General features: G+C 42.2%; 1 protein-coding gene across 4 annotated transcripts in view; it reads left to right on the top strand.

Annotated features, from left to right (window-relative positions):
• The first annotated feature begins 12947 nt into the window (after window positions 1–12947).
• The window catches only part of RNGTT (RNA guanylyltransferase and 5'-phosphatase), a 340094-nt gene continuing 326627 nt past the window's right edge, over window positions 12948–26414 (top strand). For 2 of the 4 annotated variants that reach the window (XM_025383641.1, XM_025383640.1), the window contains exon 1: window positions 12948–13327. In XM_025383641.1, coding sequence (XP_025239426.1) covers window positions 13264–13327 — 64 coding nt within the window. In that variant the 5' untranslated portion in view covers window positions 12948–13263. The remainder of the gene's footprint in view (window positions 13328–26414) is intronic. The other 2 variants (XM_025383643.1, XM_025383642.1) reach the window with 1 other exon arrangement.

Raw genomic sequence — 26414 nt, 5'->3', positions numbered from 1 at the left:
ACACACACACACACACACACACACACACACACACACACACACACACACAGAGTTCCCATTCTATAGATGGCTTTGACATTGCCCAGAAGTACCATATTTTTACCTGTAAGCAGTGGTGTTCTAGAATTGATTTGTATGGGCATGTGAGAGCATATGGTGCATGTCTCTTCCCAATTCCATGTTCAGTGAGGTCATGGTGGGAGTAAATCAAGGAAACTGGCAAAATCTACAAATTAGGGCATTCTTGCTTCTGTCTAGAGAGACAGTTATTAAACAGTTACCAGCTCACCATAGCCCCTAGGCCTTTGTATTTGTGGCCTCTCCCCACCCTAAGTTGGCTCAGCTTAAATGTCACTTCCTCCTAGGAACCTCTTTTTGACTCTTCAAGATTGGGATAGATGCCCTTCACTGTGATTCTTTGGTAACTTGGGCAGCAGCCCCACTATTTTTCCTGTATTCTATACTGGCCAAGTAAAGTCCTTGAGGTCAGGGCCCTTGTCTTGATCATTGTTGTTGTCTACCTAGGATAGTGTTTGGCGCATAGCAAGGTGCTAAACCATATTTTTAAGTGAACAAATACATGAGTAATTAAAGTAAGCCCTCCCTACTAATAATAGGCTTTTTATAGTTCAAGAATGTCCCTTAATCTTTGTATCTCCTGAAATTCCTCACACAAAGTTTAGTAGAAGTTTGAATAGATTGAATGGACTAGACTTGAATATACTTTATATGAGTCTAAACTAGGGCCCACATTTAAGATACCCATTCTAGAAGTAAGTCAATGATATTTGAGATTATGATTCTGTAGAATCAGAACCTGGAGTATTGAAATATGTCACTGGAAACTTAAGATTTTCCCTAGCTATTAATCTGCCTTGATTTATTACTCTTATTTCCTTGTTTTTTCTAAGGTGATCCCAAGCTTATTCCACTTCCTTCTTCCCCCAACCTGGCTTTTCTTTTTGAGGCAGGGTCTCACTCTGTCAACCAGGCTGGAGTACAGTGGCATGATCTTGGTGTGCGCCACCATGCCCGGCTAATTTTTGTATTTTTTTTTGTAGAGATGGGTTTTGCCATGTTGCCCAGGCTGGTCTCTAACTCCTGGACTCAGAAATCCACCCACCTTGGCCTCCCAAAGTGCTGGGATTACAGGCATGAGCCACCATGACCAGCCACCCTATTTTTAATGTACAGCTTGGGCATACTCTTTGCTCACAGAATGGTACGCTCATTGAACCATGAGTAGGAAAGCAATGTGGTGCAGTAAGAAGTGCTTGAAACTTGAAGTCAGGAGACACTGGTTGTGTTCCTGTATGTCACAACTTTCTGGTCTTTTCATCTGCAATAGGAAAGGTAATATCTTCCCTATCCAATTCACTAAGTTTTAAAAGATGAAATGAGTTAACACAGGTGAAAATGCTTTTGTAAATTGTAAAGTACTACATAGAGTAAATGCAAATTTCTCAAACAAATTGATATTCAGCACATGCTATCATTTACTTAATAACTCCCTAGCAAGCAAGTGATATCTGCAAAGAAGTAAGAGTGATCCAGTATAGAGAGAGGTTATTTGCCTGGGAAACAGGATGCCTGTAATTAAGCAAAAATGATGGTTTCATGTTGCAAAGACTTAAAGCATCAGCTTCATATCAGATTCTACATAGGAAATCTGGGGTGATTCTGCCTGATGCCAAGTGTGCTATCAATCAAGTATAAAACACAACTGACCTAAAACACAGATGATAAGGATATATTGGTGGCTGATGACTGGAATAACAAAGCTTCATTCTCCCAAAGGATCTAATAGACTTCAATTAATTTAGAAGCATAGAATGATGTCAAATACAGATCTGTATCAAGCAGCAAAGCTCTGCTTTCAAATAGACAATAATCAGTGAATATCTCAAATTGCAGACATCAATGCAGATATATGGTTTGCCCATTTCTTAGTTTTGGGAGATATTTTCCCTTTGCAGAAGTTAGTTATTAGCCTCCCATAAAAGGAAGGGTACTCGGTGTGGTCCTCCAAACAACAGCATTGTCATGGCCCCAGAGCTTGTTAGATATGCAGTATCTCGGGTTCACACCAGACCTATTTAATTAGAATCTGCATTTCAATGCAATCTCCAGGTGACTGAGTGCATTTGCGTTTAAAGTGTACCACCATAGGGACTATCTATTCATTTTTCAAATGAAATATACGAAAACTCAAGCCTTGAAGGGTGATTTTTTCTCTTCCCTTTTAAGGTCTAACACACTTAAATCCCAGCTTGGATTAGAACAAAGGTTTCCTGCCTCTGCTGGCAAGTTCCAGCATTGCACACCCTCTTGCAGCCTGGTTCTTTGGCTTATTGGTTGGGAGGTTTGGGGCAAGTTATTGAACCTATCGCTGAGCTGGTTTCCTTGTCTATAAAATGGAGACGATAGTAATGTCTACCTCATACAACTGTGAGGATTAGGCCAGGCATGGGGGCTCATGCCTGTAATCCCAGCGCTTTGGGAGGTCGAGGTGGGCAGATCACTTGAGGTCAGGAGTTCGAGACCAGCCTGGATAACATGGTGAATCCCTGTCTCTACTAGAAACACAAAAATTAGCCGGGCGTGGTGGTGGGTGCCTGTAGTCCCCGCTATTAGGGAGGCTGAGGCATGAAAATCGCTTGAACCTCTAGGAGGCAGAGGTTGCAGTGAGCAGAGATCATGCCACTGCACTCCAGCCTGGGTGAGAGAGTGAGACTTGGTCTCAAAATATATATATGTATGTGTGTGTGTATATATATATATATGTAAGGCACAATACACGCATAAAATTGTATTATTGTCAAGTGAAAAGATGGTGTGCCACATAATTCAAACAGTAGAATTAATTTTTAAATTTTTTTAATTAAATTTTTATTGCACACAGAAGCAGAGTTATTATCTCTGAAAACCTTTGTGCCTTGACAGTAGTGTTCAGAAAGCAGTTGTTTTCCTTTTAATCTTTAGTATTTTCCAGTAAAGAAACTTAAATAAAAGCTGGATAGGCAGAGGTACCCTGCTAGTCACTGTTGTTTAATCATGTGGTAGGTTAGGCTGACCTCTGTTATTAAGAGTTTGGTGAAGCGGGCCAAGCCCAACATTTGGAATAGGCACACACCATGTGTAATAGAAGAACCTGACTCACTGACCCACTTTCTTGGTTACCAAAGCAATGGGAGTTTGGATTATCTGGTTTTTAGCTCCACCTAGTGACCATATATATGGCTCAGTTTTCAGCTGTAAAATTATGGAGAATTCCAGTTTTACGTTTAAACAAAAATACATTCAACTTCTCACTATTCAGGGGAAATGATCCCAAATACACATTTTTGATGTTTTTTGTTATGCATAAAATAATAGGCTTAGAGTTCTTGGAGATGATCAGAAAGTTGGAGGACTTCCTATTTAGAACGGAAAGATTGGAGTCAACTTTGATGCTTCCCTCATTTGGTATGTCCATTCCGTCATCAAGCTCTAAAAAAGTTAATTTCTCAAAACATCCAGCCACATGTACTAATTTAATGCTTCCTTTGGGATTGTCTGCTCAGTGAAGGAATGTATTGGACATTACCCTAGAGTTTGGGATTCCAGGTCCTGCTCCTTTGCAGTGCTTTGGAGAAGAATTATTACAGGTGTATCTAGAAAGAGAAGGCTTGAGAAACAGGGTTTCCAGTCCTACAAAACTTGCCTTTTCCCACAGTGTGGTTGGTTGAGAAGCAGAAGAGAGCTTTTGGACCTGAGGGAGCCATGTAAAGGATCAGCGCAAGCTATGTGACCGGATGGTCAGTGATAATAGGCAACCTTTCCCTTCACTCACTTCTTGGAAATGTGTTGTCTGAGCCCTCAGAACCAATATATAACTCTAGGGATGGGGTAGGGCAGGATTCCCCAAGGATTCCAGAACTGAGGGCTGGGTGTGGTGGCTCACGTCTGTAATCCCAGCACTTTGGGAGGCTGAGGTGGGAGGATCACCTGAGGTCAGGAGTTTGAGTCTAGCCTGGCCAACATGGCAAAACCCCATCTCTATTAAAAATATAAAAATTAGCCAGGTGTGGTGGTGTGCACCTATAATCCCAGCCACTCAGGAGGCTGAGGCATTAGAATTACTTGAACCCAGGAGGCAGAGCTCGCAGTGAGCCAAGATCATGCTACTGTACCCCAACCTGGGCAACAGAGTGAAACTCTGTCTCAAAAAGTTTAAAAAAATGCCAGAACTGAAATTTCCTCCCTGTTTAGCAAGGAGACTCAGAATCAATATTAAGGCGATTTATAGAAAATAAAGAAATGTCCATCCTGGCCAACATGGTGAAACTAATACAAAAATTAGCTGGGCGTGGTGGCACGTGACTGTAGTCCCAGCTACTAGGGAGGCTAAGGCAGGAGAATCACTTGAACCCGGGAGGCAGAGGTTGCAGTAAGCTGAGATCACACCACTGCACTCTAGCCTGGCGACAGAGTGAGACTCTGTATGAAAAAAAAAGAAAAGAAAGAGATTCAATATTTTTGCACACAGGTTTGTGGCTGGAGAATCAGATCTCTGAATGTAGGAACCTGTTCAGTGTTGGCTGTACTTTGCAGTCCTGGAACTGGAGTTATTTCATATTGAGACCTTGTTAAGGAATTGATGTGCAGACATGAATTTGGGCCTTCAGAAGTCACTGATCAGTGAGGGAATGCCTGCAGACTCTGAGGCAACAAGATTTGAAAGCATGCTATGGAAAATTTTAAACTCCTTGGCACCTCAACAACATACCAGCAAACCAAATCCAACAACACATCAAAGAGGTAATTAACCATGATCAAGGGGTTTCATCCCAGGGATGCAGAGATTGTTCAACATATGGAAGTCAATAAATGTAATGCACCACATAAACAGAATTAAAAACAAAAAACAATATGATCATCTCAACAGACACAGAAAAGCATTAGATAAAATCCAGTATCACTTTATAATACAAACTCTCAACAAATTAGGCGTAGAAGGAACCTACCTCAAAAATAATGAAAGCCTGGGCACAGTGGCTCATGCTTGTAATTCCAGCACTTTGGGAGGCCAAGGCAGAAGGATTACTTGAAGCCAGGAGTTCCAGACCAGTCTGGGCAACAAAGTGAGACCCTGTCTCTACAAAAATAAATAATAAGTAATTAAATAAATTAAAAAAATATAAAAGCCATAGATGAAAAATCCAGAGCCAACATTATACTGAATGAGGAAAAGTTGAAAACATCCCCTCTAAGACCTAGAACAAGACAAGAATGCTCACTTTCACCACTTCTATTTAACATAGTACTGAAAGTCCTAGCCAGAGCAATCAGGCAAGACAAAGAAATAAAGGGCATCCAAACTGGGAAAGAGAAAGCCAAACTATCCCTGTTTGCCAATGATCTAGAAAACTCTAATGACTCCTCCAGAAGACTTTTAGATTTAAGAAATTGATTCAATAAAGTCTCAGGTTACAAAATCAATGTATACAAATCAGTAGCACTGCTATACACCAACAAGGACCAAGCTGAGAATCAAATAAATAATTATAATAATTATAACTTATAAATAATTAAAATTTATAATAGCTGCAAAAAAGTAACAATAAAATAGGAATATACTTAACCAAGGAGGTGAAAGATCGCTACAAGAACTACAAAATATTCCTGAAAGAAATAATAGATGACACAAATGGAAATACATCCCACGCTCATGGATTAGAAGAATCAATATCATGAAAAAGACCATTCTGCCCAAAGCAATCTATACATTCAATGTAACTTCTATCAAAAAACCAACATCAGTTTTCACAGAATTAGAAAAAACAATCCTAAAATTCATATGGAATCAAAAAAGAGCCCAAATAGCCAAAACAATCCTAGGCAAAAAGAACAAATCTGGAGGCATCACATTACCTGACTTCAACCTATACTGTAAGACTACAGTAACCAAAATAGCACAGTAATAGATAAAGTAGATATGCAGACCAATCAAACAGAATAGACATCCCAGAAATAAAGCCAAATACAACCAATTGATCTTTGACAATGCATACAAAAACATACATTGGGGAAAGGACACCCTAATTCAGTAAATGGTGCTGGGAAAGCTGGATAGCTACACGAAGAAGAATGAAACTGGATCCCTATCTCTCACCCTATATAAAAATCAACTCAAGATGGATTAAAGACTCTGCCTCCCAAAGTGCTGGGATTACAGGCATGAGCCACTCCACGCAGCCAAGGACTTCAACATATTTTTAGTGGTGGACAATTCAACACATAACAGTTTTGAACTTAAACAACTTGGTGGGGGGGGAAGGGGGTGGTAAGAGGGGAGCATCTCTCTTTAAAATTATCCTTTTCGGCCGGGCGCGGTGGCTCAAGCCTGTAATCCCAGCACTTTGGGAGGCCGAGGCGGGTGGATCACGAGGTCAGGAGATCGAGACCATCCTGGCTAACATGGTGAAACCCCGTCTCTACTAAAAATACAAAAAACTAGCCGGGCGTGGTGGCGGGCGCCTGTAGTCCCAGCTACTCGGAGGCTGAGGCAGGAGAATGGCGTGAACCTGAGAGGCGGAGCTTGCAGTGAGCCGAGATCGCGCCACTGCACTCCAGCCTGGGTGACACAGCGCGAGACTCTGTCTCAAAAAAAAAAAAAAAAAAATAAAAAATAAAATTATCCTTTTCAATGATATAAAATTACAGATACCTAATTTGTCCTTGGGAGGAGCTTATGCAAGTAAGAAGCCTCATAGTAAGTCTTCTGGTATCTTCTGTTGGCAGGTATCATTTGACAACAACGAAGTAACATCACATTCATATTTAATTCCTGTGAATTTACCTGTGTGAGCATACGAGCGAGAGCGCTGCTTGTTTTTTGCTCCCTGGACCTGTACCCTGAAGTAAGATGTGAACTGAGACCTTTGGAGAGGAGCATCAGGCTGTGAAAAGTGTGATTCTATTGTTTAAAGATTGCTATTTTTTATATGACAGGGCCCTAAATGCTAATGACTTCAAGTGGTGTTCAAATGAAAAAACAATCGAGGGTAATTTTGAGTTTTTCTTTTGTCCAAAACCCTGAATTTAGAACCTGACCTCTATGTGAGAAGGGACTCTAGTGTTCTTCCTCAGCTCTAAACTTAACCCAGTTTGATCTCCTTCTGAACCTCTCCCATCCACTGAAGCTGGTACAGTACAGGTAGGAGGCGGAGGTGCTGGGTCACCAGTATGAGAAGGGAGCTAGGCACATATGACACCAGCTCAGTTCCTGCCTAGTAGAGAAGATGAGGATCGGTCAAAAAAGCAACACTGCTCAGTCTCAGAGGGGGTACATTTCTGTAATAGCCTTTAATAGTTGAGTAAGGCATAAACACCTGTTGGGGAAAAAGCTAGCAATAAAACCTCCTCTCAACCCAGACAATTCTCTTCATAAATGTACGGAAAAGAAGAGTTTTATTATTGAGTAGGGATTAAACCAGACTGAGATGTACAACATAAGCTATCCATTAAGGAGATTGCAGAGACAGAAAGAAATCTCACTCTTCTATATATCCAAGTACATACAATCCTTTATATATATGTTCTCAAGATAAACAATAACTTGTCCTTATAGAGGAGGACTTGGTAGTATCATTTGTTATATACTCAAGGTTCATCCTAGGTTCACTTGGTTATTGGCAGTGGCCATCTGTGTTAGTTAGCTGCTGTTATTTGAAAGAAAACCAAAACTCACTCCTAACACAAACAGGTAGTAACTAAGAACAAAGAGCCTTAGGCTAAACTATAAAGGTGACAGGAAGATAGGGGCACTATCTTACTTAATGTCAAAGAGACAGTGCAGGTGGGAGGATCTCTTGAGCTCAGGAGTTCAAGACCAGCCTGGCATTGTGAGATGCCATTTGTAAAATAAAATAAAATAAAATAAAATAAAATAAAATAAAATAGAATAAAATAAAATAAAGTAAAAATAAAATAAAATAAAAAAATAAAATAAAATAAAAGTAAAGTAAAATAAAGTAAAATAAAATAAAATAAAATAAAATAAAAAACCAAGACATACTTCCCAGACCCTAAAAAAACACTTATTGTTGTAAGGGCTGTAAGGCAGGCAAGAGGCTCATTTTGCTTTTGAAAAGATTTATCTGCAGATCAGCTGGGTGCTGTGGCTCACACCTGTAATCCCAGTGTTGTACGACTTTCTTCTTGGTTCAGCAAAGAACTGGGTCCTTGTCACATGGCTATGAAATATTAGGCTCGCAGACACTTTGAAGAGTGAGAATAATGATATTTATTGGGCAAAAAGGAAAAAAAGGGAAATGGGCACTCTCTGCAAAGCCAGAGTCCTGCAAGTGTGCTTCCTGGCTCGCAGATTGAATCCCAGGTTCCACTCAGGAAGAGGAGGGGCCAGGCTCTTCCCCCCTGCAAATGGTGCAAACTTCCCGAGGCTCCACCCCAGTGCGCACTTCTCCCAAGGCCCAGGCCGGCTGGAGTTTCTCTAGGGACTCCTTTACACTTGGCTGTACATTGCCAGGGAGGAGCTACCTATGCTCTGAGAAGGGGTGGGTGTTCCCTGGTCCCCTTTCTTGGGCTGGGGTGAGGAATGGGGACCAGGGAACACCTGCCTGCCCAGAAGAGTATCTGTACCTCCTAGAAAGAAGCTGAGCAGCCTCTGGAGATGACACTCCAGAATGAGTGGGAGGGAGCTTCCATTTAGCAGGTGTTTAAGGGTCTGTGCTCTAAAGAAGTCCATTTAACTGCCATTAGGATAAAGATAAAGACAATGACTGATCTTAACTGCTTCCTGCTGATGGGGGGCGCTGTTTGGGGAAACAGCAGTTAGAACTCCCTCAGACGCTTATTTAAGTGTTCCCGGCAGAAGAGGCCATCATCAGAAGCTCTGGTTGCGTGATTGTTTGGAATTTGATGGCTCCAAGGCAAGAAGAGATAAATTGGGTTATTAGAAAACATGTATTAAAAGGAAACAAGGGGAGGGGTAAGGGCAGCTCAAAAATCCCAAGGCCTTTTACCAGGTGCATGGGGAGAGGGAGGCCACAAGCCCTACTGGTAGTAAACTTGACCCTTTTGCCAGCATGTTGGGCTTTGCGTTCCCTCCCCCTGAGCCCAATCCTAAGCCAACCAGGTTAAGGTTTGGGAAATTAACCTTTCCAGTTTGGAGGATGCATCTGATGGGCGTGTCCGGTATGACGTAGATGCATACCGGACACCTCCCGGTGAAAAGAGCACAGAGGAGGAGAGAGGAAAAAAGATGGAGCTTTTTAAAGGAGTCTCAGGGGTTCAGATGCATTTGAAAGAGGTATAGACTGAAGATGAATGGCTACCCATCTAAAAGAAGGAGAGCAGGAATCCCTGGTTCCCTTCTCTTCCTAGCAGATACCCCAGGTACGTGAGGGAGAGAGGGAAGAATGTTCTCTTTTCCTCTTCTGTGTTTGCATCCCTGAGTCCCAGCAACCTTGTCAGGTGCTGCTGTGGGTGCCAAAGCGGCTTGCACCCATGAAGCAGGGAGGGCCTAGAAAATAGGAATTATCTGATTTTACCAATGTTTCTATCCCGCCTACTGTCAGTGATCTGGAGTTCCCTAGACTTTATTTCCAATGTGCCAGGATTACAGGTGTGAGCAAGTGTGGCAGGCCTTTGAGCTCTTTTTATAGACATCATGTATACAACACATATATAGCTACACAGGCAGAAGAAAACTAGTCCCAACAAGATCATTTTTCACAACCAAACTTTACAGAGAATATAAACAGGGATCCTTATCATTCCTAGCCTAATGAAAAAGAAAAAAAATCTGGTTTAAAAGTTAACTGATGGCCGGGCACGGTGGCTCAAGCCTGTAATCCCAGTACTTTGGGAGGCCGAGATGGGCGGATCACGAGGTCAGGAGATCGAGACCATCCTGGCTAACACGGTGAAACCCTGTCTCTACTAAAAAATACAAAAAAAAAAAAAAACTAGCCAGGCGAGGTGGCGGGCGCCTGTAGTCCCAGCTACTCGGGAGGCTGAGGCAGAATGGCGTGAACCCGGGAGGTGGAGCTTGCAGTGAGCTGAGATCTGGCCACTGCACTCCAGCCTGGGCTACAGAGCGAGACTCCGTCTCAGAAAAAGAAAAAAAAAAAAAAGTTAACTGCTGATGGGGTGAAGAAAAAAGGATGCCTGGGGGAAGAACCTCTTATTCTTATGCAAATGGTTCCTCTACCAGGGAGAGAAGCTCAATTACTGTCAGCCTTGGCCAGGAAAGGGGAAGATGCTGTGGACATGTGGCATTCTCCAGCCCCAGCTGGGAGGAGAGAAGGAGCTTGGAGCCACGGCTTGCCTGTCCTTCCCAAAAAATGAAGGCAAAGGCCACGGAAAGGCCCTTGACCCCGGGGAGCGTTGGGGGTGGGGGCACGGTTTCCCTACCCTCAGAAGTCCATGCATGAAAAGGCTTAGAAATGACAGAGAAGTTTTGAGTCCCCATGTCACTCACCACTTCTCAAGTCCCACATTGGGTGCCAAAGCTGTTGTAGGACTTTCTCCTTAGTTAGCTGAGAGCTGGGTCCTTGCAACACGGCCATGAAATACTAGGCTTGCAGATGCCTTGAAGAGTGAGAATGGAATTTATTGGGCAAAAAGAAAAAAAGGGAAACAGAGACTCTCCCCAAAGCCAGAGTGCTTCCTGCCTGGGAGACTGAATCCCAGGTTCCACCAGGAAAAGGAGGGGCCAGGTTCCTCCCCACTGCGAATGGCACAAATTTCCCAAGGTTCACCCCAGTGTGCATTCCTCCCAGTGCACAGGTCAGTAGGAGATTCTGCCAGGGAACCCTTCCCACCTGGCTGTCTTACCAGCACTTTGGCAGGCTGACGTTGGAGGACTGCTTGAGCCCAGGAATTCGAGATGAAAAAAGTATACAAAAGTTAGTGGGGTGTGGTGGCCTGCACCTGTAGTCCCAGCTCCTTGGGGGCTGAGGCGAGAGGACTGCTTGAGCTTGAGGGGTTGAGGCTGCAGTGAGGCTGCCCGGATCATGCCCACTGCACTCCAGCCTGGGTGAGACAGTGAGACCCTGTCTGCAAAAACAAAAGATTTATCTACATAGCAAAGTGAAGAGGAAGGATTAATAAATACAAGTGTTTCTCAAGGAAATGTCCTAGGAAAAGGGAAGACAGATAAGATCTCTCTCTTTTGCCAAAAGAGAACGTTCAATCTTATTTTTTACATGTATACACTCTTCCTTAGGGGCAAAATGGATGTTTGATGAAAGATTCACCAACGACGAGAATCTACATCTGATAAAGAGGAGACGAAGACGTATCTGGGAGTGTGAGTCAGGGGTTCCAGGAAGCGGGGGAGGAAATCACGTTGGTCCATCTGTGTCTATTTTTCTTCTCACAGAGAAGAAAGAGACTTGGGCCTAGGAGCAATATGGCAGAAACACACATCAGGCAAGGCATTCCTGACAGGCAGAGAGAAACTGCCTACTCATCGGGATGCCACTCTCTTATTCTACTCTCTATTGTGGGCAAAAGGTAGCCCCAGGGTCCTCCCAATTCTGTGGCACTGAGTATGGAGAGGGCATAACTGGATAGCTGAGTAAAAATCCAGTGCACATTGCTGCCTTACAGCCAATAATAGTTGCTCCCCAGTGGTATGAAGCCTCTGTGTGCCTAGAACTGAGCTACTGGGTAGATACAGTGTGTGTGGGAAGGGGAGTCTCCAAGGGGAGTCATCCCCAGAAGGGTAAGGTAAGATACTCTTCCAGGATCAGGCTCACCTTTCCCATCCTTGGAGGGGGCTGGGGATGGAAGGTTTTATTTTTTTACCATTTTGGGCATGGTACACACTCTATCGGCAGAAAAGGGAATTAATAGGAGATTATTTGGGTAGGCTGATAGCCTTAAAGCAAACTGGGTATTATCTTGTTCTGTCAGGGGAGGAGTTGACACTTTCACTAACAGTTCTGAGCAGATGCAACAGCAGGACAGACCAGAAGTGTGACCTAACTCAGGCTGCCTCAGAGAGATGGCTGTCAGACTGTGTCTATTGATGGGACTCTTACTGAGGGGGTCCAGGCATTCAAGGGGTTGAGTTTCCCAGAAAGTTCCCCACCGAAGCTTTAAAAATGTATTCCCTGCAGCCTTATGCTCTTGCAGTTCCAAAATACAGCATTGGTGTTTAAAGCCAAACTACTTTATAATTGATTTGCCATCATCCAGCTTTATATTTAACACTTTAATTTAATCTGGTAACAAAGGCTCGTTAAAGGACGGCATTCATAAAATGCTTCCAAGCACCTCTGCTTAACTCGAAGGGAAAATAAAAGGGACTGTTTATTTGGTAGGCAGAGGAGAACACCGCCACGAAAAGGTTCTCCACTGAGCAACTCCTGCCTTTGTCAATTATACACATTATTTAGTAACTTTTTTGGCGACATGGACCTTCTCAAACTCCCCAGTATGCTTTGAAACTTTGATAAAGAAATGTACAAACAAAACTCTAAGTGTTCTGGAATTAATTTCAGACGCTTCATAGATCCTCGTAAGTACTCACCGTAAGAAAAATTCCCCATTTCTGGTACTCCAATCTCACGCCCTTAGAATTCTCCTAAGACTTATTCCCTTGAACAACTTTCCCTAATATCAAATCAAACCTAGATCCAGCTGGGACGCCAAGCTTGCGCTGTGGTAACGCTCAGAAGGCCTCCTTCATCAGTAAAACAGATGCCTTAATGGAAGTGACGGGCAATCAACGCATGGAAAGGGGCTTGGCTTCCCTCTTTTTTGGGTTTCTCTAGGTTGTCTAGATTGGAAAAAAATACACGCTTCGTCCTGCGGAGTTCGGTACCAACGCAATTGCACATATGCAAAGGCAAACCAGGAGCGCAAGTGCGCCTCCGGGGAGCGCGACCGGGAGGGGCGGGGCCGAGCGGGGCGAGAGACGGACCGCTCCTCCCATTCGTCGCCGCCTTAACTCTTTGCTATCCTTCCGCAGAGCTTCCTTTTCTTTCCCTCTGACCTCGGAAAGAAGGGGGCGGGGCCTTCGGGGGCGGAAGTTGCAGTGCATTGTGGGTTCTCCTGGAGCGGTGGAGTTGATCCTGAATGAAAGTGGCGCGCTGCCCCTGACGTTACCCGGATTTGAGCGGCTGGAATTCGGATTACTGCTGCGATTCGGGTGTCTCGGACCCCGGTGCGCACCGGACTACGGGGAGGCGGCTGCAAAGGCGCGGCGAACGTTGGTGAGGGAGGGCAGCTCTGCGCAGCCCCCAAGACATGGCTCACAACAAGATCCCGCCGCGGTGGCTGAACTGTCCCCGGCGCGGCCAGCCGGTGGCAGGTAACCTGGACTGGGGGGTATTCGAATCCCCACACTCCAGCGTGCCCGGGGGTGGGCCGACTGAGGAGCTCAGCTTTTGGTGGTTCTGTGCCCGTTAGTGGTATTTCAGGAGTGGGATATGCTCCGTCTGATTACGCTTCGTGGACGAATGTTTGGGAACATGAACGGGAGGGGATGGTCGGCGCATGGGGGGCACTTGTCACTATTCCTGCAAGGCTAACTCTGCGAATGTGAAGGTAGACAGGAGGTTGGTGGCAGGAGGTGAGGATCCAGGAATACAGTGGGCGTACTTTGAGTCTTAGTAGTTTGTGAACCTTTTAGGGTTCAACCTTTCCCTTGAAAGAAGGGATGAGTGTCCGTCTTGAGATGGAGGAGGATAAGGAGGGAAGGGGCGGTTCCCAGCGGTGAAATGGGGTCACATTGAGACTGGGAATCTGGAGGGTGTTTTTGTTAGTTTTTTGTTTTTATTTTTTATTTTGTGAAACAGGGTCTCTCGCTGAGGCTGGCGATCCTCCCACCTCAGCCTCCCAAGTAGCCGGGACTACAGGCTCCTGCCATCGCACCCGGCTACTTTTTTTGTTTATTTTATATATATATACACATTTATAATATATATATTTGAGACATAGTCTCTCTCTGCCGCCCGGGCTGGAGTGCAGTGGCGTGATCTCGGCTCCCTGCCTCAGCCTTCCAAGTAGGTGGGATTACAGGTGCGTGCCACAACACCTGGCTAATTTTTGTGTTTTTAGTAGAGACAGGGTTTCACCATGTTGGCCAGGCCGGTCTCCAACTCCTGTCCTCAAGTGATCCGCCCGCCTCGGCTTCCCAAAGTGCTGGGATTACAGCCGTGAGCCAGCGCGCCCAGCCATAATTTTTTTGTTTATTTTTTGTGGAGACAGAGTTTCACTATGTTGCCGAGGCTGGTCTTGAACTCCTGGACTCAAGCGATGCTCCCACTTCGGCCTCCCAAAGTGTTGGGATTATAGGCGAGAGCCACCCTGCTTGGCCTGGTTTTTGTTTCTTTAAATCATTTTTCTTGTAGTTTTTTTCATCTTTATTGAGCTTGAATACAATAGGCTTTAAAGTGTACAGTTTGATAAATTTTGACTATATATACACAAATACATCTCTTTCCTAGGAAACAACCATGAAACCATCACCCCTCAAAGTTTCCTCCTGTCCCTTTTTAAATCTCTTCTTCGCCTGGCAACTGCTGATCTGCTTTCTGTAATTATAGTTTGCATTTTCTAGAAATTTTTAAATAATTGGAAACATATAGTGAGTACTCTGCTTGGGGTGGAAGGAAGTGTGTGTGGCTTTTTTCACTAAGCATAATTATTTTGATACTCATCCAGATTATGCATGTATCAATAGTTTATTCCTTTTTTATTGCAGTGTAGTAGTCCATTGTTCTGGGTGTACCACAATTTGTTTACCTCTTCATCTATTGATGGTCATTTGGGTTGTTTCCAGTTTTTAGCTACTACAAATAAACCTGCTGTAAACATTTATGTACAATTCTTTGTATGGACATATACTTTCATTCCTTTTGTGTAAATCTCTAGGAGAGGAATGGCTGCATCATATAATATGTGTATGTTTTAAGAATTTTAAGAAACTGCCAACCTCTTTTCCAAAGCGGTAACACTTGATAGTCCCACCATCAATGTATTATACAGAATAAATTCAAAGGACTTAAAAACTCGCAAAAAATTTGGACACTTCACAAAATAAGATATATGAATAGCCAAAAAGCTATGATGGCGTGGTGGTGTGTGCCTGTAATCCCAGCTACTCGGGAGACTGGGGCAGGGGAATCACTTGAACCTGGGAGGCGGTGGTTGCAGTGAGCCGAGACTGCACCACTGCACTCCAGCCTGGGTGACAGAGTGAGACTCCATTTAAAAAAAAGTAATTTGTACTTAATTGTGTAATTTATTAGTAAGGGTTCTCTACAGGGACAGAACTAATAGGATATATATATATACACACACACACGTAAGGGGGAGTTTATTAACTATTAACTCACACAATCACAAGGTCCCACAATAGGTTGTCAGCAAACTGAGGAGCAAGGAGAGCCAGTCTGAGTCCCAAAACTGAAGAACTTGGAATCCAGTGTTTGAGGGCAGGAAGCATCCTGTACAGGACAAAGATGTAGGCTGGGAGGCTAGGCCAGTCAAGTCTTTTCACATTTTTTTCTGCCTGCTTTATATTCTAGCTGTGCTGACAGCTGATTAGATAGTGCCCACCCAGATTAAGGGTGGGTTTGCCTTTCCCAGCCCACTGACTCAAATGTTAATCTCCTTTGGCAACGCCCCCTACACCCAGGATCAATACTTTGCATCCTTCAATTCAATCAAGTTGACACTCAGTATTAACCATCACAGTAATTTCTTTGATATTTTGCATATTGAGGAAAATGTTATGGCGGTTCAAACTTATATGTTGCAAATATTAGGATTCACTTTACTAGTACTAGAAGTTCATAATTTTCCTGAATCAGAAAGAAAATGGTACTAACTACATATAATATGTTTTCCTGTGAAGTCACCTTCTCTAATGAAACCAGCATTTCCCTGGTAGTGATGTTGAACATTTTTCATATGTTTGTTGGCCAATTGTTTATCTTCTTTTGTCTGTTCATGTCCTTTGCCCACTTTTTGATGGGATTATTTATTTTTTTCTTACTCATTTGTTTGAGTTCCTTGTAGATTCTGGATATTAGTTCTTTGTCAGATGCAATGAGAGAGAGCTCTTGGAGACAGGGCCAAGCTTTATTTTCTGGAGAATTGTTTTTTCCTCCTTCTGAGTTAATAGATTTCAGGTGAATACTTGGAAGAAAACAAACTTATAATTTCTTTCCCTTTTTCCTTTTTTTTTCTTTTTTTTTGAGACAGGGTCTTGCTCTGTCACCCAGGCTGGAGTGCAGTGGCGAGATCTTGGTTCATTGCAACCTTTTCCTCCCGGGTTCAGGCTATTCTTCTGCCTCAGTCTCCTGAGTAGCTGGGACTACAGCTGTGCACCACCGTGCCCAGCTAATTTTTGTATTTTTAGTAGAGATGGGGTTTCACCATGTTGGCCACGCTGGTCTCCAACTGCTGACCTCAGGTGATCCACCTGCCTCGGCCTCCCAAAGTGTTGGCATTACAGGCATGAGCTACCGCACCCAGCCCTCCCTAGTTTCTTAAAGGTATATCATTCAACATAAAATTATTTCATACCTGCTATGTAAAGAGCTTACTAGGAACTGTGGGAATGTAAATATGAGACACAGCCAGGTGCATTGGCACATACTTGTGGTCCCAGGTACTAGGGATAGTGTGATGGTGATAGTGATGGTGATTTTGAAGTCATTTTATTTAGCAGATATTTAAATGTCTACTTTGTGCTAGTCCTGGGTGCTAGAGAGATGGCTAAGATATATTACCCTTAAAAAGCATAGTCTCATGGGAGTAGCAAACCATCCATTTTAAGCACAGTTCTGTTGTAAAAAATGTAGCAAAGACTATTGTAGTATACGATGGGAATCAGAGGTAATAAACCTAATTCTCTGAGGTTGAGGAAGAAGAGATGGGAAGGAAGGAGATCAGGTGAGACTTCCCAGAGGAGGTCGTACATGAATTATCTTGAGTAAATAGAAGTTTTCTAGATAAATAGTTGGCAGGGGGTGTTTCTGGAAAGTTTCTGTTAGGATAGGATGATGTAGGATGATGATGGGAGAGATAATAGACTGAAAAAGTGTTTTTGTTCTGGAAGATGTAAGTGAGGTTATGAGATTGGAGAATAGCCTGATCATACAGGCAAGTAGGGTGTGATAAGGTATCTTAATATTCATATGCTTTAAATTTTCACTGGTATACAATTGCAGTTTTTTTCAGCATCAAGATGAGATTATTTGAATCCAGGTTAAAAGCTTACTTTGACTTTTCTGTGTTTAATGAATTGATGGAGAGAGGAATGGAAATAGACTAATTAGGAACTTGTAGCCCAGGTGAAAGACAGTAGTGATGGTTTAGAAGTGAGACATGAAGAGTAGAAGGCTAATTTGAGAGATATTAAGAAGGGAAAATGGATGGAACTTAATGTTGTATTTAGAATGAGGGAAAGAGGGTCAAAATTTAGTCTGAAATGTCTGGCTTATGCAGTGAGATATTTGATATTATTAGGGCTTATGGAGAGAGAAGCAGTTTGGAGGAGATACTAAGATCCTGATTGCTCAAATAGAGATCTTTAGTAAAGATATTTTTTAAGAACATTTTAATTTTATTTCAGTAGTTTTTGGGGAACAGCTGGTTCTTGGTTACATGGATAAGTTCTTCAGTGGTGATTTCTGAGATCTTGGTGCACCTGTCACCCAAGGAGTGTACACTTTAGTAGTCTTTTATCCCTCACCTCCCTCCCACACTTCACCCTGAGACCCCAAAGTTCATTATATCATTGTTACATCTTTGCATCCTTATAGTGCATCTCCCGCTTACAAGTGAGAACACAGGATATTTGGGTTTCCATTCCTGAGTTACTTCACTTAGAATAATGGGGTCCAACTCCATCTAGGTTGCCGTGAATGCCATTATTTCATTCCTTTTTATGGCTGAGTAGTATTCCATGGTATATATACATACCACCACATTTTCTTTATCCACTCATTGGTTGTTGGGCATTTAGGCTGGTTCCACATTTTTGCAACTGCAAATTGTGCTGCTGTAAACATGCCTGTGCAAGTGGCTTTTTCAGATAATGACTTATTTTTCTCTAGGTAGATACCCAGCAGTGGGATTGCTGGATCAAATGGTAGTTCTTCTAGTTCTTCAAGGAATCGCCACACTGTTTTCCATAGTAGTTGTACTAATTTACATTCCCACCAGCGGTCATTCATGCCAACATCTGTTATTTTTTGATATTTGATAATAGACTGAAAAATGGTCATTCTTGCAGGATTAAGGTGGTATCTCACTGTAGTTTTAATTTGCATTTCCCTGGTAGTGATGTTGAACATTTTTCATATGTTTGTTGGCCAACTGTTTATCTTCTTTTGTCTGTTCATGTCCTTTGCCCACTTTTTGATGGGATTATTTATTTTTTTCTTACTCATTTGTTTGAGTTCCTTGTAGATTCTGGATATTAGTTCTTTGTCAGATGCATAGTTTGTGAAGATTTTCTCCCACTCTGGGGGTTGTCTGTTTACTCTGCTGATTATTTCTTTTGCTGTGCAGAAGCTTTTTAGTTTAATTAGGTCCTATCTATTTATTTTTGTTTTTGTTGCATTTGCTTTTGGGTTCTTGGTCATGAACTCTGCCTAAGTCAGTGTCTAGAAGAGTTTTTTTCTGATGTTATCTTCTAGAATTTTTATGGTTTCAGATCTTACTTAGGTTTGAGTTGATCCATCTCCAGTTGATTTTGTATAAGGTGAGAGATGAGGATCCAGTTTCATTCTTCTACACATAGCTTGTTAGTTATCCCAGGACCATTTGTTGAATAGGGTGTCCTTTCCCTACTTTATATTTTTGTTTGCTTTGTTGAAGATCAGTTGGCTGTAAATGTTTGGCTTTCTTTCTGGTTTCTCTATTCTGTTCCATGGGTCTGTGTGCCTATTTTTATACCAGTACCACGCTGTTTTGGTTACTGTAGTCTTGTAGTATAATTTGAAGTTGGGTAATGTGATACCTCCACATTTGTTCTTTTTGGTTTCTTTACTTTGGCTATTTGGGCTCTTTTTGGGTTCAATATGAATTTTAGGATTGCTTTTTCTGGTTCTGTGAAGAATGGTGATGGTACTTTGATGGGAATTGCATTGAATCTATAGATTGCTTTTGGCAGTATGTTCATTTTCACGGTATTGATTATATCCATCCATGAGCATGGGATGTGTTTCCATTTGTTTGTGTCATCTGTGATTTCTTTCAGTAGTGTTTTGTAGTTTTCCTTGTAGAGATATTTCAGAACCTCCTTGGTTAGGTATATTCCTAAGTATTCTATTATTTTTTTTTTTGCAGCTGTTGTAAAAGGGATTGAGTTCTTGATTTGATTCTCAGCTTGGCCACTGTTGGTGCATAGCAGTGCTACTGATTTATGTAGGTTGATTTTGTATCCTGAAACTTTAAAGAATTCATTTATCAGATTTAGGAGCTTTTTGGATGAGTTTTTAGGGTTTCCTATGTATACAATCATATCATCAGTGAAGGCTGACAGTGTAACTTCCACTTTACCAATTTGGATGCCTTTTATTTCTTTCTCATTGCTCTGATGAGGACTTTCAGTACTATGTTCAATAGAAGTGGTGAAAGTACCATCCTTGCCTTGTTGCAGTTCTCAGGGGGAATGCTTTAAACTTTTCCCCATTCAGTATAGTGTTGGTCATGGGTTTGTCATAGATGGCTTTTATTACCTTGAGGTATGGCTTTATTACTTGGAGGTATGTCCCTTCTGTGCCAGTTTTACTGAAGGTTTTAATCATGAAGCGATGCTGGATTTTGTCAAATACTTTTTCTGTATCTATTGAGATAGATCATGTGATTTTTATTTTTAATTCTGTTCATGTGATGTATCACATTTATTTTTATTTTATTTGTTTATTTTTGAGACAAGAGTCTTGCTCTGTCACCCAGTCTGGAGTGTGGTGGCAGCATCTCAGCTCATTGCAACCTCCGCCTCCTGGGTTCAAGCGATTCTCTTGCCTCAGCCTCCTGAGTATCTGGGACTACCTGCCACCACGTCTGGCTAATTTTTGTATTTTTAATAGAAGCGGGGTTTCACCATGTTGGCCAGGCTGGTCTCAAACTCCTGACCTCAAATGATTCACCCACCTTGGCCTCCCGAAGTACTGGGATTACAGGAGTGAGCCACCATGCCCAGCCAATGGTTATTGACTTGTGTATGGTAAACCATCTCTGCATCTCTGGTATGAAACTCACTTGGTCATGGTGTATTACCTTTTTGATATGCTTTTGGATTCAGTTAGCTGGCATTTTGTTGAGGATTTTTGCATCTATGTTCATCAGGGATGTTGCTCTTTAGTTTTCTTTATTGTTATATCCTTTCCTGCTTTTGGTATATTAGGGTGATAACGGCTTCATAGAATGATTTAGGGAGGATTCCCTTTCTCTGTCTTTTGGAATAGTTTCAGTAAGATTGGTAGCAATTCTTTGACTGTCTGGTAGAATTCAGCTGTGAATCCATCTGTTCCTGGACTTAAAATTTTTAAATTTTAATTTAATTTAATTAATTTTTGTTTTCTTGGACTTTTTTCATTGGCAGTTTTTTTTATTACTGTTTCAATTTCGCTACTTGTTATTAGTCTGTTCAGAGTTTCTGTTTCTTCCTGATTTAATCAGGGGGATTGTATATTTCCAGGAATTTATCCATCTCCTCTAGATTTTCTAGTTTGTGCATATAAAGTGTTCATAGTACTATTGAATGATCTTTTATATTTTTGTGGTATCGGTTGTAATATGTCCTGTTTTGTTTCTCATTGAACTTACTTGAATCTTCTTTTCTTGGTTTGTCTTGCTAATGGTCTATCAATTGTGTTTATATTTTGAAAGAACCAGTTTTTTGTTTTTTTTTTCTTCTGAGACAGAGTCTCGCTCTGTGCAGTGATGACATCTTGGCTCACTGCAACCTCTGCCTCCCAGGTTCAAGTGATTCTCCTGCCTTAGCCTCCTGAGTAGCTGGGACTACAGGTGCCCCCCCACCATGCCTGGCTAATTTTATTGTATTTTTAGTAGAGATGGGATTTCACCATGGTGGTCAGGCTCAAATTTCTGACTTCAAATGATCTGCCTGCCTTGGCCTTCCAAAGTGCTGGGATTGCAGACGTGAACCACTGTGCCGCACCCAGAACCAGTGTTTTGTTTCATTAATCTTTTGTATATGTTTGGTTTTTTTTTGTTTGTTTGTTACAGTTTAGTTCTGCTCTAATGTTTGTTACTTCTTTTCTTCTGCTTGGTTTGGGTTCAGTTTATTCTTGTTTTTCTAGTTCCTTGAGGTGTGACCTTAGATTCTGTTTGTGCTCTTTCAGATGTTTTGGTGTAGGTTTTTTTTTTTTTTTTTTTTTTGAGATGGAGTCTCACTCTGTAGCTTGGGCTGGAGTGCAGTGGTGCGATTGCGGCTCACTGCAAGCTCCGCCTCCTGGGTTCAAGCGATTCTCCTGCCTGAGTAGCTAGGATTACAGGCACCCGATACCACGCCTGGCTATTTTTTTGTATTTTTAGTAGAGATGGGATTTCACTATGTTAGCCAGGCTGGTCTTGAACTCCTGACCTTGTGATTTGCTTGCCTTGGCCTCCCAAAGTACTAGGATTACAGGCATGAGCAGTGCACCATGCCTGGCAATATAGGTATTTAATGCTATGAACTTTCCTCTTAGTACTGCTTTTGCTGTGTCTCTGAGGTTTTGATAGGTTGTGTCACTGTTATCATTCAGTTCAAAAAATTTTTAAATTTCCATCTTTATTTCATTGTTGACCAAAGATTATTCAAGAGCAGAAATTTTAATTTCCATGTATTTGTATAGTTTTAATTTTTAAAATTTTATTTATTTTTATTTATTTGTTTTTTTTTTGAGATGGAGTCTTGCTCTTTCGCCCAGTCTAGAGTGCAATGGCACAATCTTGGCTCAGTGCAACCCCTGCCTCCCAGGTTCAAACAATTCTCCTGCCTCAGCCTCCTGAGTAGCTGGGATTACAGGCATGTGCCACCACGCCCAGCTAATTTTTGTATTTTCAGGAGAGGTGGGGTTTCATCATGTTGGCCAGGCTGGTCTCGAACTCCAGACCTCAGATGATCCACCTGCTTGGCCTCCCAAAGTACTGGGATTACAGGCGTGAGCCACCATGCCCGGTCCTGTATCTGTATAGTTTTGAGGGTTCCTTTTGGAGTTAATTTTCAATTTTATTCCACTGTAGTATGAGAGGACACTAAATAGAATTTCAATTATCTTAAATTTATTGAGACTAAATATCTGTTAAGTCCATTTGTTCTAGGGTATAGTTTAAGTCTATTCTTTCTTTGTTGACTTTTGTCTTGATGACCTGTCTAGTGCCGTCACTGGAGTATTGAAGTCCCCCACTATTCTTTTGTTGCTGTGTATTTAATTTCTTAGGTCTCTAGTATAATTGTTTTACAAATTTTGGAGCTCTAGGGTTAGGCGCATGTATAGGATTGTGATATTTTCCTGTTGGACAAATCCTTTTTTCATTATATAATGTCCTTCTCTGTCCTTTTAAACTGTTATTCCTTTAAAGTTTGTTTTGTCTGACATTAGAATAGCTATTCCTGCACACTTTGGATTTCCATTTGCGTAGAATATCTTTTTCTACCCCTTTACCTTAAGTTTATATGAGTCTTTATGCATTAGGTGAGTTTCCTGAAGGCAGCAGATACTTGGTTCATGGGTTGTTATCCATTCTGCCATTCTGTGTCTTTTAAAAGGAGCATTTGGGCCATTTATATTCAACGTAATGCAGTATTGAGATGTAAAGTACTGTTCTATTCATCTTGCTAGTTGTTGCCTAAATACTTTTTTAAAAAAAATTCTGTTACAGTTTTATAGGCCTTGTGAAATTTATGCTTTAAGGAGGTTCTCTTTTCGTGTATTTTGAGGTTTTGTTTCAAGGTTTAGAACTCCTTTTAGCATTTCTTGTAGTGTGTCTTTCATGTGGCCAATTCTCTAAGCATTTGTTTATCTGAAAAAGACTATCTCTCCTTCATTTATGAAGCCTAGTTTTGCTGAATACAAAATTCTTGGCTGACAGTTATATTGTTTCAGGAAACTAAAGATAGGACATCAGTCCCTTCTGGCTTGTAAGGTTTCTGCTGAGAAATCGGCTGTTAATCGGTTAGGTTTTCCCTTATGGGTTATCTGATGCTATTGTCTCACAGCTCTTAAGTTTCTGTCCTTCATCTTGACTTTAGATAACCTGATAACTATGTGCCTAGGTCATGATCTTTGTGATGAATTTCCTAGGTGTTATTTGAACTTCTTGTATTTGGGTGTCTAGATCTCTAGCAAGGCCAGGGAAGTTTTCCTCAATTATTTCCTCAAATAAGTTCTTCAAACTTTTATATTTCTCTTCTTCCTCAGGAATACCAGTTATTCTTAGGGTTGGCTGTTTAACATAATCCCACATTTCTTGGAGGCTTTGTTCATTAAAAAAATTTTTTTTTCTTTGTTTTTGTATGATTGGGTTAATTTGAAAGCCTTGTCTTTGAGCTCTGAAGTACTTTCTTCTACTTGTTCTAGTCTATTATTGAAATTTTCCAGTGTATTTTGTATTTCTCTAAGTGTGTCTTTCATTTCCAGAATTTGTGATTGTTTTTTCTTTATGATACCTGTTTCTCTCTGGAGAATTTTTCATCCATATCTTGTATTTTTAAAAATTTCTTTAAGTTGGTTTTCACCTTTTTCTGGTATCTCCTTGAGTAGCTGAATAATCAATCTTCTGAATTCTTTATCTGGCAATTCAGAAATTTCTTCCTGGTTTGGATCCATTGCTGGGGAGCTAGTATGGTATTTGGGGGTTTTATAGAACCAGAATATTACCAGAATCACTTTTCTGATTCCTTCTCATTTGGGTAGTCCGTTTCAGTGGAAAGGTCTGAAACTCAAGGCCTCTGTTCAGATTCTTTTGTCCCCCAGGCTGATCCCTTCATGTTGTGCTCTCTCCCTTCCTCTAGGGATGGGGTTTGGGGCTTCCTGAGAGCTGGATTGGTGTGATTGTTATTGCTCTTCTGGTTCTAGTCACACTGTGGAGCTACCGGGTCCCAGGGCTGGTGCTGAAGAATGTCTGCAGAGTCCTGTGATGTAATCCATCTTCAGGTGTCCCAGCCATTGATACCAGCTCCTACTCTGGTAAAGGTGGCAGGGCAGTAAGTAGACTCTGTGAGAGTCCTTGGTTGTAGATATATTTAATGTGCCGGCTTTCTTGAATGCTGGTTATGCTAGCAGTGAAGTTGTCATGTGGACAGACTCAGGACCTCTGATTAGCCAGATTGTTGCAGGCAGTGGTATATTAGCTGTTATTTTATCTTTCCTGGGAGCAGGATTATTTTGTCATGAGTTGCTGTAATGGCCTGAGTTAGTTGGCTTGCAGCCAGGAGGCGGTGCTTTCAAGAGATCATTAGCTGTGGTGCTAGTTGGGGGACTAAGTTTGTCCTAAGTTGGCCAGGGTAAGTATTCTGGTTTCTCAGGCAATGGGTGGGGCATAAAGCTCCCAAGAATTTCTGTCTTTTGTGTTCAGCAACCAGGGCAGGTAGAGAATACCATCAGGTAGGGGAAGGGTTAGGTGGATCTGAGCTTAGACTCTCCCTGGGTGGGGCTTACTGCAGCCACTTTAGGAGATGGGGGGTGGTTCTTGGGCTAATGGGGTTATGTTCCAGAGAGGATTATGGCGGCCTCTGCTGTGTCACATAGTTTGCCAGGGAAGTGGGGGATAGCTGGTAATGAAAGACTTCACCCAGCTCTCATGCAGTTGGTGAGGCTGGTCTTCTGTGGTGCACCCCCCTACTCCTCAGACCTTGCCTCTGAATGTAAGTTTCCCCACTGAGAAAGCAAGCATGGCTTTCAGGCCCTGTCCCTCCCTGTCTGCCTCCCTGTCTACCCACTGGGCAGCTTCTGTGCTTATATCTGCAGCAGTTCCCATTCATTCCCTGGATTCTGCTCAAGAAAATTCATGCCCAGTCAGAATTATTGTGAGTTTCATTTGGAAGCTTTTTTCCCCTATGACCCTCCCTAATTCTGCTGTCTGCTTTCCCTGAGGGCCCTTGTGAGATGTAGTCAAGAATGGCTTCCCTGGACTTGAGCTGGAGACTGGGAGTGCCTACAAGACTCTGCCTGCTGCTGCTTCTACTTTTAGACTTCACTCGGCTCCCTAAATTTATTTCAGCTGTAGGTAAAGTTAAATCCTTCTCCTGCTATCTGGATTTTCAGATTCCCCAGTGGGGAATGTGTGTTCAGAGGCAGGTTTTTCCCCCCTTTCACACTTTGGGAGCTCATGGTTTTTCACCTGTCTCATGGAATTTGCAGCGCTGTGTGGCTTCTTTCAACAGATCTGTTTGGCTGTGGCAAGTTTTTGAAATCAGACAGCACTGAAGTTTGCTGCATAGATTGATTCTTCCCTTCATGAAAGATTTCTCTGTAGCATTTTAGCCATGGTAGAACTTTCTTTAGCCATGGCAGAACTGTCTTCGGGGTTGGAGTCAGTTCTTTCCAACCCTGCTGCTGCTTTATCAATTAAGTTTATGTAATATTCTAAATCCTTTATTGTCACTTCAGCAATATTCACATCTTCACTGGGGCCAGATTCCATATCAGGAAACCACTTTGCTCATTTGTAAGAAGCAACTCCTCATCTGTTAAAGTTTTATCATGAGATTGCAGCAATTTGGTCACATCTTCAGGCTCCGCTTTAAAAAATGTTTGTATTGGCCAGGCGCGGTGGCTCACATCTGTAATCCCAGCACTTTGGGAGGCTGAGGCGGGCAGATCACCTGAGGTCAGGAGTTTGAAACCAGCCTGGCCAACATGGTGAAACTGCGTCTCTACTAAAAATATAAAAATTAGCTGGGCATGGTGGCAGGCGCCTGTAAACCCAGCTACTCATGAAGCTGAGGCAGGAGAATTGCTTGAACCTGAGAGGTGGAGGTTGCAGTGAGCCAAGGTCGCGCCACTGTATTCCAGCCTGGGCGACGCACTAAGACTCCATCTCAAAACAAACAAACAAACAGTTATTTATTTATATTTTTTTGAGACAGGGTCTCACTGTGTCCCCCAGGCTGGAATGCAATGGCATGATCCTGGCTCACTGCAGCCTCGAACTTCTGGGTTCAAGCGATTCTGCCACCCCAGCCTCCTGAGTAGCTGGGACTACAGGTGTGTGCTACTATGCCTAGCTAACTTTCAGGCTGCACTTCTAATTCTAGTTCTTCTGCTATTTCCATTACATCTGTAGTTACTCCACTGAAGTCTTGAACTCCTCAAAGTCATCCATGAGGGTTATAATAAACATTTCAAACTCCTGTTGTTGATATTTTGACTTTCTTCTATGAATCATGAATATTCTTAATGGCATCTAGAATGGTGAATCCT

The sequence above is a fragment of the Theropithecus gelada genome, chromosome 4, assembly GCF_003255815.1.
Source record: "Theropithecus gelada isolate Dixy chromosome 4, Tgel_1.0, whole genome shotgun sequence".
Taxonomy (NCBI): Eukaryota; Metazoa; Chordata; class Mammalia; order Primates; family Cercopithecidae; genus Theropithecus; species Theropithecus gelada.
This window is presented reverse-complemented; position numbering and strand designations above follow the sequence as displayed.